Genomic DNA, 14,951 nt, shown 5'->3' on the forward strand with positions numbered 1-14,951 from the left:
TTCCCTGGTCCTCGTCCCTCTACTCTCCCCATGTGCAGGGCAGAGCTTCCCCCAGGCTAGGCACAGCTTTTCCTGGGGAGTTCCTGGAGGAGCTGCTCCCAGCAAGCCTCCACCATTGCCCTAGCTTGGCACCAGAGCTCAGTGGGCCGGGGTGGACGTGCACAGATGGCTGAAGGGGGACAGGTTGCCCAGGGGCAGCACAGAGACCTTGTCTGTGCATGCGGGGATGGAGCTAGAAAGGGCAGAGCTCAGCTGCAGCTGGGACCAGCAAGGGATGCAGAAGGCAGCAAGAAGGGCTTCACTAAGTGTGTTGGCAGTCAGAGCAAGGCAAAAAAAACCTGTGGGCCTACAGCTCAGTGGAGGAGCGGGCCTAGTGACCCGCTAGTGAGTTGGGTATCAGAGCTGTGCTTGTATGCACCCCCACTGCACGGAAGGCATTAGAGCCCAACAAATTATTTTTCCTTTTAAAAATAGTCTTTCTATCTGTGACCGTTTGTGCAACCCTCACAGCTCCCACCCGGCAGAAATTACTTTGGGATCCGATGGTTCCCCTTTGTGCCAAGAAGAATCCTGGTGTGAGGATATCCTGCAGGCTCACGCATGCCCCCAGCACAGCGTGAGCTCTTCTGCAGGAGTCATTCCTAGGCCGTCACAGCCCATCTTCAAGGCCAAGCCTTGCCAGTATCATGCAGGCAGGCCACGGTGACCAGCTCCAAGCAGAGACAACATACTGTGGGTGCCCGTGCAGCTCAGAGAAGGGCACACAGAGACACCTCATCGCCCAGCACAGAGGGACTGTGGCAGTGCCCATGGGCTGACAGTGGGCAGAGCAGGGAGGATCTCCTCAGCTAGGCCGGCCAAGTCCTGCTGCCCCACATGGCCCCACAAGCCCCATGGTGCAGGCACTGCATGGACACGAGTGCATTCAGGGTGGGGAAATGTCTGCCCAGCATAGTCCCCCATGGCAGCCGTCGACGCTTCTTCCTCCACCAGTGGCAGCCTCTCACCACTGCCTGCCCCTGCCCAACCCCAGTTGAATCCCATGTAGGGTTTTGCAGACAGCCATGCTGCAGGGTCTGGCAGCATCTGAGTCAGGAGAGATTGCACAGGGCTGGCCATGCCCACTGCAGGCACTGAGCCCAGTAGGAAGATAGGTTTCTCCCAGTTGTTGTGGGGCAGCTTCCTCAGGGTGTCCGGGGACCATGGCACAGACCAGCTCCTCTCTTTTCCGCCTTTGATGTCTTGTATCCTTCGCCAAAAGGCCTGGCTGTGCACCGCGATCACACTGTTGTGTGCTCCCATCCTGCACATTCACACAGCTCAGCTACCAGTGGTGTTTTCCTCTCCCAAAAAACCTTCCAGCCCAGCCTAGGCTCTCCCTGGCTCTCCCCACCTTCCCTGCCCTCTCCCCAGACAAGCCCAGCAGAGCAGCCCAGTCTGGGCTGGCCCCACGGCAGTGCCCGCTGCAGGGTGCTGCTGAGTTCTGGGCACTCACACCACAGCTCCAGCCCTTCTGAAGGACACAGAAGCCCCACAGGCAGAAAGAGATGTCAGCCTCCCCATCAACCCCAGTACATGAGCTGGCCCCAAGGGCATGAGGAAACAGAGGCCAGTCACTCTCCATCTGTCCTGCATTCATGCTGCAAGTGATCCCCAGCCCCGACTGCCTTTTCCCCCTCTGCCTCCCCACCAGCCCTGCTCCCCAAGACACGAGAGCCCCTGCCCTCGGGCTCCTCAGGCACCTTCCACATCTCCTCAGCCTCCTTTCCCTGTGCCTGCTGCATTTTCACTGGCTCCCACAGAACTGCAGGGTCATGGTTTGCAGGTATCTGGATTTAGTGCTTTACTCTGGGTGAACTTCACCTTTGAGGGGTGTTTCGTGTTCTGAGTCTCCATTCACTGCCCACCCCAGGGCACATGGAGAGTGTCCTTTCTCTCCTGACCCCTCCAAACTCCTTTCCACAGGGAACACTATATGCCGTCAGCCCTGCTGTACATGTGGCAGCCTGAAGAGGTAATGGAGAGCTCATGCAGCATCTGCACGGCCCCTGGACACCAGGAATACAGTCTTGAAAAGCACTACTTGGTGTCTAATAGATCTCAGAGTCGCCACAAGCTTATCACCCCCAACACAGGGAGAAAAGAATGAGAAAAGACATTTTAAAAGTCCATTTCCTTGGGCTTGTTCTTGGCAGCAGCTTTATAAGGACAGCCCAGCCTTCAGGCACTGCAGTCAGGAGACCCCTTTTATTGCTGAGATGCTATTAGGGAGGCCAGATCTGATACAGTGTTGAAAGCATTTGTGGAAGGGTCAGACACAACAGGATGAAGCCTCTAGAGAAGTGGTATGAAGCCAAGCAGTTACCTATTACTACAATTATCACAGGAAAAAAAATCAGAGGCCTGGCCTAAGATAAGCTCTGGGTACTCTGCAGAGAAGGTGAGGCAGGTTACTGCTGGTGGAACAAGGTCCATTGGATCAATTTCTTTACCGCGTCCTTGAGCTCCCGGTTCCTCATGCTGTAGATGAAGGGGTTCAAAGTTGGAGGTACCATTGAGTACAGAACAGCCACCACCAGATCCAGGGATGGGGAAGAGATGGAGGGGGGCTTCAGGTAGGCAAAAAATGAAGTGCTGATGAACAGAGAGACCACGGCCAGGTGAGGGAGGCACGTGGAAAAGGCTTTGTGCTGCCCCTGCTCAGAGGGGATCCTCAGCACAGCCCTGAAGATCTGCACGTAGGACAACACAATGAAAACACAATACCCCAAAACTAAGCATGCACTACCCACAAGGACCCCAACTTCCCTGAGATAGTCTGAGTCTGAGCAGGAGAGCTTGAGGATCTGGGGGATTTCACAGAAGAACTGGTCCACCACGTTGCCATGGCAGAGTGGTAGTGAACATGTATTGGCAGTGTGCAGCAGAGCATCGAGAAACCCACTGCCCCAGGCAGCTGCTGCCATGTGGACACAAGCTCTGCTGCTCATCAGAGTCCCGTAGTGCAGGGGTTTGCAGATGGCGGTGTAGCAGTCACAGGCCATGACGGTGAGAAGGGCACACTCTGCTCCAAGGAAAAAGACAAAGAGAAAGACCTGGGCAGCACATCCCCCATAGGAGATGGCCTTGGTGTCCCAGAAGGAATTGGCCATGGATTTGGGGACAGTGGTGGAGATATAACCGAGGTCTAGGAGGGAGAGGTTGAGGAGGAAGAAGTACATGGGGGCGTGGAGGTGGTGGTCGCAGGCTACGGTGGTGATGATGAGGCCATTGCCCAGGAGGGCAGCCAGGTAGGTGCCCAGGAAGAGCCAGAAGTGCAAGAGCTGCAGCTCCCATGTGTCTGTGAACGCCAAGAGGAGGAACTGGGTGATAGAGCTGCCGTTGGACATTTTCTCCCTACGGACCCAAGGTCCTGTACCAGAAGGAAAAAAGACAGTGACAAGTGAGGACAGACTTCTCTGTGCAAAACCAAAGACACCGCACTCACCTACTCTTTGCCTGCTTGGCAGGACCTTCGTGCAGCTCCCTACCTGGAGCTCTGTTTTGTGCTGGCTGAGTGTGCTGTGAAGAGCAGGGCCTCTGCCCGTGGGCTCCCAGACGTGTTGGACATTCTAATTCAGGGTCTACCTGGGAGCAGTGGCGACTTAAGGGCCAGATGTGATAGATTTTCTCAGGTGAATTCCCTCTTAACATCGAAGGGCTTGCCAGCATCTACACGCCCAATCCCAAGGAAAGGTGACTGCACAAAGGAGTTTTAGGCTTTTGTTTGTGTTTGTCCTTTCAGAAAGCTCTTCCATGCCCCCTCCCCCACCCCAGCCCCATCTCCTCTGGGGAGTCTTCTCTGAAGTCAGAAATTCTGAGCATCTCTGCTGCACTCAGGCTGAGCAGCTGTGAGTTCTGAGAGGCAAAAGGACTCTCTGTTGCTTAGTGCAGGAGAACGTTAGCCAAGCGTCCTGATGATAGTGTCTCGTGAAGGGAGAGTCAGCTCATTCCCCAGCCGCACTGACTGCATGGCCCAGAGCCCCACAGCTTAGAGAAAAGCTGGGACACCTGCTTCCCATGGACAGGTCTGCATGAGAGGACCCACAAGCTCCATGCTGACTCTTCAGCTGAAACTCCAGCCCCCCCGGAGGGCCTGACAGCAAATAGCAAGAGCAGCGCAGACAGGTGGAGAGACAAGAAACAACACAGCAATGATCCAGCTGAGAAAGGCTAGCAGAGAGACAGCCAGGCACTTGGGAAAGCCTTCCCCTTTCCCAGCTGTGCATGCCACCTCCCAGACAGTGACACTGCAGGGCACTCACCCTCAACCCCTGTGCTGTGCGGGGGGAAATGGGCACATAGCAGGAGAGATGCACGTCACCTCTTCTGGCGCTCAGGTGGATGAGGAGGCTGCTGATGCCCTGGACACCATGGCTGTGAGGGCAGAGGCTCTGCTGGGTGGGAGAGGAGAGGTAAGGGGTGTTGCTCAGAGGAAGCGATCTACACAACAGGGGATGGCTGGAGGTCCCCTGAAATGGAATTTCTGTTAAGCATTTTCTCTCTCTGCCTTGATCATACTCATCCCCTCCAGAGATGTCTAGGCTGTGAGCAGGAGCTGTGAGCCGCCTTGACCCACGCATCACTCTCTCAACAGCAGAATGACCCTGCCCTACCAGGGGTAACCGTGCTGAAGGACAGCCCTGGGCACCCCTGGGTGCACACCCAGCTTCACAGTCCTGCAGCTGTCCCCAGGAAAAGGGAGATACCATGCCCTGTCCCTCGGACAGCGGCAGATAACCACTGCTCCAGAGAACATCAGCCCTGGGATGTGCCAGCTCTAGAAGACCCCTCCAGGATACTCATCTCTACTCACCTGCAGCCACAGACTTACCATATCAAGAGCTCTGAAGATTTCTCCGCCAGTGAACTCTCAGCATCCTCCCACTCCACACTGCCTTTAACATCTCTCTCACTTCTCTCCTCTCCCCTTGTCACCCGTGGGCAGTGCTCCCAGCCCTGCTGTGCTCTGCAGAGGAGCTGCTCCTGGGCAGAGCTGTCTTTTTCTAGTGCTTCCCGCTTGCCATCAGCTCCTCCTGTCCCAGGAGCCCGGCCCAGCTCAGGAGCAGAGGCCCAACCCAAGGCACTCTTTCTCTACACCGTTAGTCTCCCTTGAGAGATCCCTGTGGCTGTGGGGCTGACAGCTCCTGAAAGGCAGCAGGGTCACCCCTGGGGAATGTACTTTGAAGTCAACGGAAGTAATCACCAATGATGTAACTCTCTAAACACTGGAGAGACTGATTCCAGCAGCATGGTTTGTCCTGCCAGAGCGTGGTTGCCTGCAAAAGCTGTAAATGTCCCCGTCTGGAAAACGTCATTTTCCTGTCCCAAAATAAAAAAAGGACACACAGAGTGGGACACAGAAGGGGTTGGTTTCCCCTGTGTGGGGCAGCGATTCAGCTGAGGCAATGCAGGCATCTCATCCAGAGCTGGAAGCCCTTGGGCTAAAGCAGGATTCAGCTCACCCCATGCACCCCACAGACCTGTGCTAGCTGGGATCACCCCTTCAGTGCAGCTGTGCACAAAAGCGTTAGCTGGGTGTGAGTCCCCGCTCTCAGCCCCTTGTCTTTATTCAGTGGGCAGTCAGCTGGTCACACAACAACACTTGGTGAGGATGGAGATACCAAGCGTGGTCCAAGACATGTGCAAGTGCTGTCAAGCTCTGATGGAAAATCTCTGAGAATACCCCATCCTTCCTGAACATCAGCTGAGGCCAGAGGGGGAAGGGGGATATCCTTGGCCATCGTACCAGACTCCTGCATTTAGGGACACTGAATATCCCTTTGTCACCTGACAAATAGGGATGAAGAAAAAGCAGAGGCATTCAATGCTCTTTTTGCCTCAATCTTTAATAGTACTGATAGACTTTTGGCTGCCGAGTCCTCTGAGCTGGAGGACCACGACTCCAGGAACAGTGACTTTCCATTTGTGGACATTGAAATTGGAAGGGACCAGTTTACAAGACGGGCATGAGGGAAGTCCCAGGAAACTACAGACCTGTTTGTCCGTCCTCAGTACCCGGAAAAATTATGAAGAAGATCATACTGGCTGCTATTGAAAGGCATTTAAAGACCAATGCAATCATCAGGCACAGTCAACATGGGTTCACAAAGGGAAAGTCCTGTTTAACTAATTTGATATCCTTCTATGATAAGGTCACCCGCCTCGTGGATGAAGGGAAGGCGGTGCATGTAGTTTTCCTGGATTTTAGTAAGGCTTTTGATACTGTCCCTCACAGCATCCTTCTGGACAAGTTGTCCAACTGGGAGATGAGCGGGTGCACCCTGCGCTGGGTGAAGAACTGGCTGAAGGGCAGAGCTCAAAGGGTTGTAGTGAATGGGGCTGCATCTGGCTAGCAACCGGTCACCAGTGGTGTTCCTCAGGGCTCCATTCTGGGGCCAGTTCCGTTCAATATTTTGATCAATGATCTGGATGCAGGAGTTGAATGCTCCACTAGCAAGCTTGCTGACGATACCAAACTGGGAGGTGCTGTTGACTCTCCTGAGGGACAAGAGGCCTTGCAGAGGGACCTGGATAGATTGGAGCATTGGGCAATCATCAATAGCATGAAATTTAACAAGTCAAAATGCCAGATTCTGCACCTAGGACGGAGTAATGCTGGACACAAGTCTAAATTGGGAGAGGAATGGCTGTAGAGCAGCCCTGCAGAAAGGGATCTGGGGGTGCTGGTTGGCAGCAGGCTCCACAGGAGTCAGCAGTGTGCCCTGGCAGCCAAGAGGGCAAACCGCATCCTGGGGTGCATCAAACGCAGCATCACCAGCCGGTCAAAAGAGGGGAATATCCCACTGTATTTAGTGTTGGTGCAGCCTCACCTTGAGTACTGTGTGCAGTTCTGGGCCGCCCAATTTAAGAAGGATGTGAAGGTCCTTGAATGTGTCCAGAGGAGGGCAACCAAGCTGGTGAAAGGGCTGGAAGGCCTGTCGTATGAGGAGCGGCTGAGGACTTTGGGTTTGTCTAGTTTGGAGAAAAGGAGGCTGAGGGGTGACCTCATTGCTCTCTGCAGCTTCCTGAGGAGGGGAAGTGGAGAGGGAGGTGCTGATCTCTTCTCCCTGGGATGCAGTGCCAGGATGCATGGGAATAGTTCAAAGCTGCACCGGGGGAGGTTTAGACTGGACCTTAGGAAGCATTTCTTTACCAAGAGGATGGTCAAACACTGGAACAGGCTTCCTCAAGAAGTGGTCGATGCCCCATGCCCGTCAGTGTTCAAGAGGCATTTGGACAATGCCCTTAATAGCATGCTTTAACTTTTGATCAGCCCTGAAGTGGTCAGGCAGTTGGACTAGATGATCATTGTAGGTTCCTTCCAACTGAACTTTTCTCTTCTCTTCTCTTCTCTTCTCTTCTCTTCTCTTCTCTTCTCTTCTCTTCTCTTCTCTTCTCTTCTCTTCTCTTCTCTTCTCTTTTCTCTTCTCTTCTCTTCTCTTCTCTTCTATTCATGATGCCACCCTTACTGGCCTCTCCTTCAACCTTCACCCACAAGGGCTCACCCAACTTGTCCCCTTCCCCATTGAGGAGCTCCATACAACCAAATAGCTTCTTCACTTTGAAGAAACTTCATTCTGGATCCTCCCAGCCTGTCTCTCCTGAAAAGCCTGTGTCCATCTGTGGTGGTTTGATTGTGGCTGGCCACCAGGTGCCCACCAAGCTGCTCTATCACTCCCCCTCCTCAACAGGGTAGGGGGAGAAAATACAACAAAAGGCTCATGGGTCGAGATAAGGACAAGGGGGATCACTCAGCAGTTGCCGTCATGGGCGAAACAGACTCGACGCAGGGAAATTAATTTAATTTATAGGGTAATCAGAAATAAAACCAAATCTTAAAACACCTTCCCCCAACACCTCGCTTGTTCTGGGGCTCAACTTCACTCCCGATTTCTCTACCTCCTCCCCCCGAGCGGCACAGGGGGACAGGGAATGGGGGTTGCGGTCAGGTCATCACACATTGTCTCTGCTGCTCCTTCCTCCTCACACTCCTTCCCTGCTCCAGCATGGGGTCCCTCCCACGGGAGACAGTCCTCCATGAACTTTGCCAACGTGGGTCCTTCCCACGGGCTGCAGTCCTTCATTAACTGCTCCGGCGTGGGTCCTTTCCATGGCGTGCAGTCCTTCAGGAATGGAGTCCTCCAGTGTGGGTCCCCCATGGGGCCACAGGTCCTGCCAGAAAACCTGCTCCAGCGCAGGCCCTTCATGGGGTCACAGCTCTTCAGGGCACATCCACCTGCTCCGGCGTGGGGTCCTCCACGGGCTGCAGGTGGATATCTGCTCCACCATGGACCTCCATGGGCTGCAGGGGGACAGCCTGCCTCACCATGGTCTTCACCACGGGCTGCAGGGGAATCTCTGCTCCGGCGCCTGGAGCACCTCCTCCCCCTCCTTCTTCACTGACCTCGGTGTCTGCGGAGTTGGTTCTCTCACATATTCTCACTCCTCTCACCTGGCTGCTGTTGCGCAGCAGTTTTTCCTCGTCTTAAATATGTTATCCCAGAGGCGCCACCACTGTCGCTGACGGGCTCAGCTTTGGCCAGTGGCGGGTCCATCTTGGAGCCGGCTGGAACTGGCTCTGTCTGACATGATGGGGCAGCTTCTAGCATCTTCTCACAGAAGCCACCCCTGCACACACGCACACACACCCACTACCAAAACCTTACCACGTAAACCCAATACAAGTCCCTAGGCATCCTTCATATGATGTACCCTCAAATAGTCTAGGATGTCTTTAATCTCGGTGTATGACTGGTGCTTGACATGTTCAGTGTGTTTTAAACTTTGAAAAATAGTTATTGTTGGCCTGGCTTGCACTTCTGACCCTTTAATTTCTTTTTAAATCTTGGAGCTTGTGTGTGTGACACAGCCATTGAGGGAGGAAACGCAGAAACATGGGTGGACAGGACTGAAGAGGACTTACCGGGTCATCAAGATAGATATCTGTTACGGTCCTTATCACGTGTGATCAGTGCCAGTAAATGCCTCACGGGGTCGATGTCACCAGGACTTAGTCATGGTCAGACATACTCTGCTCGGTGTCACACATACCCCACATAGACATTTCTATCTGACCTAATCCCCAAAGCTTTCACGAACATAAATAATTGCCTTTTCTTAGGACATGAATTATCCCATTTTCAGGGAAACAATTTAAAAACCAAAGTGGAAAATACCCATTCACAGAGAGGTCCAAAATATCTGGGTGTGACACCCGACAGGTGGGTCAATCGGAGAGCCTCCCAGGATGACGGTGCCGACTGAGGGTGGGGGTTTCTGCCGCTGGGGGTCTGAGAGTCATTATGGGAGGCCAGAGAAAGCATTGGGGATTGTGCCAGACTTGGCCGTGGCATGTCTAGGAAAGAACCAAAGGCAGGGAAAGGGAAGGACCAAGGTGGTTTGGGGAGAAGCAAGCATCGGAAAAACAGAGGGAAAAGGGGATGAAAGGAGCTGGTCACGTGTAGCTGGTCAGTATCCTTGTTTATGCATGCCATGCAACTGGTCACCCCAGTCTGTCCTGTCTTCTTATTAAACTCCATTCTCCACAACTTCCTGGGATGAGGAGATCTTGGCACAGACAGAGATCCAAGTGCCAACCACTGGAGTGGGAAGCACGAGTGATAGGGGCTCATGGACCTGGGGGGCCAGCAACTGGAGAGATCAGACTGTAGGCATATTGTGTTGGTGTGTATGTCAGGGGATGTAACCACTAGCGTACATCAAACCAGATTAACCAGCAAGTAGAAGAGTCCTGGGAACCAGGTATTTAGAGACCCGAAGTCTGGACTACTCACTGGCGAGGATCTGTGAGTTGGTTAGTGGAGGGAGAAGGTGGCCCAAACCACCACCTGGAGAAAGCGTGGGGTCTTGCAGTCAGGTACTGATAAGGGCATAGGTCTGGACCTGGAGGGGAAGTTGCCCTTTACGTGAGAGAGCAGCAGGAATGCACGGAGCTCTGCCTGGGAACAGACAATGGTTTAGCTGAGAGCTGATAGGCCAGGATCAGAGGGCAGAACAACATGGGCGACATCATTGTGGGAGGATGGGTAGATATCTGCTCCAGACCTCTTGATCGGGTGGATGAGGCCTTCTTCAGACAACTGGAAGGATCCTCATGTTTGCAGGCCCTGGACCTCATGGCAGACTTAAACTACCCCAATTGCCTCTGATGAAGAGGCAACCTAGCAAGGTGCAAGCGATCCAGGAGGATTTTGGAGTTCACTGATGACGTCTTCCTGACAAGGGTGACTGAGGAGCCAGTGAGGTGAGGTGCCCTGCGGGACTTCATACTAGCAAACAAGGAAGAGCTGGTCAGGGATGTAACAGTCAGGGGTGACAATACGTGGAGTGTAGGATCCTGAGAGAAGGGCACAAAGCAAGGAGCAGGACTTCAGGATAGCAGGCTTTGACCTGCTGAGGGACCTGCTTGGACGAATCCCATGGGATATGGCCCTGAAGAGAAAAGGGATGCAGAGAGCTGTTTAACGGTTAATGATCTCCTCTCCCAGCTCCAGAACGATCCACCCAGACATGCAGGAGGTCAAGAAAAGGTGGCAGGAGGCTGGCATGGATGAGAAAGGAGCTTCTGACAAAAAACAAGCATGAAGAGGAAGCACAGAGAAGGTGGAAGCTGGCTGCCTTCCAGCCTCGATGGTTCTGTGATTCTGTGCTGGAGAGAGCCATCTGAGTGTGTGCGTGTGCTTGTCTGTGCGTGGGGGAGCTGGGGGGATGAGGGGATCCTGGAGCCAGCTCCCAGATAGCTGGAGGACCTAAGACCGGCTTCTGGAGAGATCCTTATTATTTGAGTGTCTATACAAGTATGTATTTTTGTATTAGGTCTGACTGAGATGGAGTTAACTTTCCCCGTAGCAGCCCTCATAGTGCTGTGCTCTGTATTGGCAGCTGGAAAGGTGTTGATAACACACCAGGGTTTTGGCTACTGCTGAGCAGTGCTCCCACAGCATCAAGGCTGTCTCTCCAACATTGCTCCCCCTCACCAGCAGGCTGGGGGTGGGCAAGATCTTGGGAGGGGACAGAGCCAGGACAGCTGACCCAAACTGACCAAACGGGTATTCCATACTATATGATGTCTGCTCAGCAATAAAAGCTAGGAGAAGGAGGAGGAAGTGGGGGGCATTGGTTATTTATGTTTGTCTTCCGGAGCAACCACTACATGTACTGAGATCCTGCTTCCTGGGAAGTGGCTGGACATCGCCTGCTGATGGGAAGTAGAGAATAAAATCTTTTGGTTTAATTTGCTTTTGCGTGCGACCTTTGCTTTTGCTTTATTAAACTGCCCTTATCTCGACCCACGAGCCTTTCGTTACATTTTCTCTCCCCTGTCCAGTTGAGGAGGGGGAGTGATAGAGCGGCTTTGGTGGGCACCTGGCATCCGGCCAGGGTCAGCCCACCACAATTTTCCACTAACATAGCCTACCATACAAACAGCCCAACCCTCATTTACCCTTTCGCCGCTGACCCTGGTTTTGCTTGTTTTGTAATCTCATTTGGTGCTTTGAAGATCGTGTTCATGGTAAGTCCTACCTGGGTCTGTAGAGCCCTGCAACTCCTCATGCTGTTAGCTTGTGAGAGATACCACCATCGGGGCGAGCTATCTGCACACAGGCATTAACAGCTGACCAAATGGAGCTTCAGTCCAGGGGACCCTGAGAAACTCTGGGGTTCTGGCCAACAGAAACCTCTTGAAGTTTACAAGAAGTGGCCAGTCCTGCATTAGGAGGAAGAATAATCTCGTTCATCAGGGCAGGCTTGGACCTGACTGGCTGAGTAGTGACACTGAGGACAAGGCCCTAGGCACTACGAGGGACACCATACAAGCCCGTGGTGCATGCTCACCATGAACAAGGCCACCTGCATACAGGTCTGCATTAGGATGAGCACGGCCACCCAGACTATCCTGAGACTGGTTGAAGTGTGGTTGCAGAGATGGTGGAGTTTTTCTCTAAATTGGGAAACAACACGAGAAAGCAATAATGGCACAAAGTGAAGCTTTGGAAGTTGAGACTGGCCATGAGGATTTCACGTCACTTTGAGTTACATGAAACGTCACTCCAAATGCAGTGCTGTGGTACAATAGGCCACCCAGAAAGAGTCTGGATTAGCCAAAGCTTTGTATTTCAACGAACAGCCTGTGAGGATGGAGATATATCAGTAAGGGTTAGGAGATGCTCAAGTGAGAGCAAGGTTGGTGAGCACTGTGGATGTCCACAGCCTTCAAGGAAGCAGGTGCAGGCACAGGACACCATAGGACAGCCTATGGTGGAGATGGTCAAGGGAGCTGACAAGGTTGAAAGCCTCCAACAGAGCTGAGGTGTTTTTCCCATTGGCTGTGGCTGTTGTCTGTGTCACCAAGGCCTACCAGGAGACACCTAATCCTTGCAGCACTAGGGCCTCATGACCTCCTTGTCTCCACCCAAGAGCCTGCAAGGTGTCGTACCATAGTCCTGCACTTGGCGTTGCACGTCCCCACAAAACACTGCACCAGGAAGAGCCCTGAGCCACATGTATGTGGGACAGGATCTCCCTCCCCAGGGGCTGGGGCCAGGGCTTGGCCCTTGGGCTTGATAAAACACATCCAGGTTTACTCAGCATCGGAGCCACCTTTGCATTGCCTTTGCCTACCTGTCATCACTGCCTCCAGTTTTCTGCTCTAACCAGCCCCCAGGGTTGCTTTGTCAGTAATGTCCCTCAGTGGGACCCAGTAATGCTCCAAGAAACTTTGGAGCTTGCATCTGACTTTGACTCCTTGAGAGGTTTCATCAACTTTCTCTCAGGGTCTGAGGTTCATGGACTCGGCACCAAACCCACCAGAGGGGTCATTAAAATGCCTTGGGCTGGTCCTCTGCTGCTGAGCTGGTCCAGGCTGCTGGGATGGAAGGAGCTCATGGCAACCAGGCTGTGCTGCAGAGAGACAGCTCTGCCCAGGAGCAGCTCCTCCGCAAAGTGCAGCAGGGCGAAGGGCACTCCCAGGGTATCGCAGGGAGGTGAGCAAGGCAAATTAAGAGCTTAAAGGCAATCAGGATTGGGAGGATGACTGAGAGCTCAGAAGAGGAGAAATCTTTGCAGCCCTTGACGCAGTAAGTCTCTGGGTGCAGGGCAATGCAGCTGTAGTTCCTGGAGGCATCTCCTAAAGCTGGCGCAGCTGACAGCTTATGGGATCTGTAAGGAGGGGGCTCTTTTTAGGCAATTTTGAATAGCTGTGAAGCCAAGGTGTGCAGCTAGAGGTGCCCAGGGCTGTACCTCAGAGCAGGGTCCCTGCACCCCAGGGGGCTGTGTGCTGGGGCAGGGACTCTGCTGCCTTCCACGGTCAGTGCTCAGCCTACCTGGGGAGCTCCCCATGGCACTGCAGGGAGAAGCTCTGCGTGGAAGGAGCAACCCCTGGTAGGGCAGGACAGGGTTGTTCTGCTGTCAAGAGGGTGCTGCCTGGGTCAGGGCTGCTCACAGCTCCAGATCCCCCCTGGGACATTTCACAGGACACTTTTCAAGAAGGACATCAAGGCAGGGACTACCTGGGAGTAAAGGTGCTTCCCAGGGTCGGTGCTTTAACTTTCCAGCTGTGATGGTAGATGGAAATGGTAATGGAGCTGTCAGGTTTGCACAAGAGACAGAGACTCCTACAGCATTACAGTGAGTGATGAACAGGTCTTTCAAGGAACCTCATAAAGTCACTTCACCCACCTCAGCCTACAGAAAGCATCAACATCACCTTTGCAGTCTCTTCAGGGTTTATGTGATATTCTCTGTAAAACTTGCGAGCACGGAGATCCCCGTGGGCAGTGCCTTGCTGCCAGGAGGTGCGTGCAGGGCAGAGCTGAGTGCACAGTGGGTGGGATGGGATCTGTGAGCAGGGACAGGGAGGAGACCTGGGGAAAGAGAAGCAGTTCCTGGCAAATACAGCTCCAAGCAGCAGAGACATGGGCAGGGAGTGGGAGGAAATTGCAGACAAGGGCTGGGAGCGGCTGCATTCAGGCAGCTCTCTTTTGGTCCTTCACTGTAGATGTCTGCTAGGCAATGAGCTGACTCTCCATTTAAGACATCCCATCTTCAGGACACCCGACTGTCTGTTTTGCCCATCCTGCTGGGCTTGCATGCTGCCCCCCAGAAAGGCACGGCTCTCCTGCAGGATCCTAGGGAGTGCTGAGCCATCCCTTGTGGGTTGCCAGTCTCCTCTCAGATTCCTTTGCTTCTCTCTGAGAGGGACCATGTCCTGCCCTCTCCATCACAACTACACCTCTGTGCCGGAAAAAGAAGAGTCCGCAGATCTGCCCTTTGAAACAAGACTCCCCTGCTTTCATCAGAGTCCAGTTGCGCTTGTTTTTTAAGAGTAATTTGTGTGTGCAGTCATCCTCGAGGTAGCAGAAGTGAAAGCACAGGGCAGCTGGGAACAAGACTGATGGACACTGCAGCTCTCCTTACTCTGCACTGAGCCACAGAGAGCTGAGCCCTTTTGCCTGTCTTGTCTTAAGACACCACACTTTCAGTCATAAAAATGAGGTTTTCTACCCCTAAAAATAGGACTCACCAGATGTGATGGTGGAAAGTAAAAAACACAGAGAAAATTATCATAAAGACATGCTAAGCCTCTCTTCTGCAGCCTGTACTCTTTGGAGTCATGAGTGCAGATATTGAACATTTCCATGAAGGGTGAATTGCATCTGACATCCCTTGTGAACATCGGAGGTGTCAAGAACCAGCTCCCATGTGCGCACTGCAGCAGGGCAGAGCTGACTCCTTGGCAGCACACGGGCACGGGTCCTGCTCCTCAAAGCACACTCAGCCAGCACAAAGCAAAGAAAGGAAATGCATTGGAATTGCGTGTGTGTGTGGGGATTTCGATGAAAAATGGAGTGGCTTTGCTCAGAGAAGTCTGTCGTAATTTTCCCCTGTCT

General features: G+C 53.3%; 1 protein-coding gene across 1 annotated transcript; it reads right to left on the reverse strand.

The window, feature by feature from the left end:
- Positions 1–2,450: 2,450 nt before the first annotated feature.
- On the reverse strand, positions 2,451–3,389 carry LOC127028886 (olfactory receptor 14C36-like). The gene has a single exon (XM_050914539.1). It carries the CDS (start codon positions 3,387–3,389, stop codon positions 2,451–2,453), a length of 939 nt encoding a protein of 312 aa, XP_050770496.1.
- Between the last annotated feature and the right edge of the window lie 11,562 nt (positions 3,390–14,951).

This window comes from Gymnogyps californianus, unplaced genomic scaffold (assembly GCF_018139145.2).
Source record: "Gymnogyps californianus isolate 813 unplaced genomic scaffold, ASM1813914v2 HiC_scaffold_47, whole genome shotgun sequence".
In the NCBI taxonomy this organism is placed as follows: Eukaryota; Metazoa; Chordata; class Aves; order Accipitriformes; family Cathartidae; genus Gymnogyps; species Gymnogyps californianus.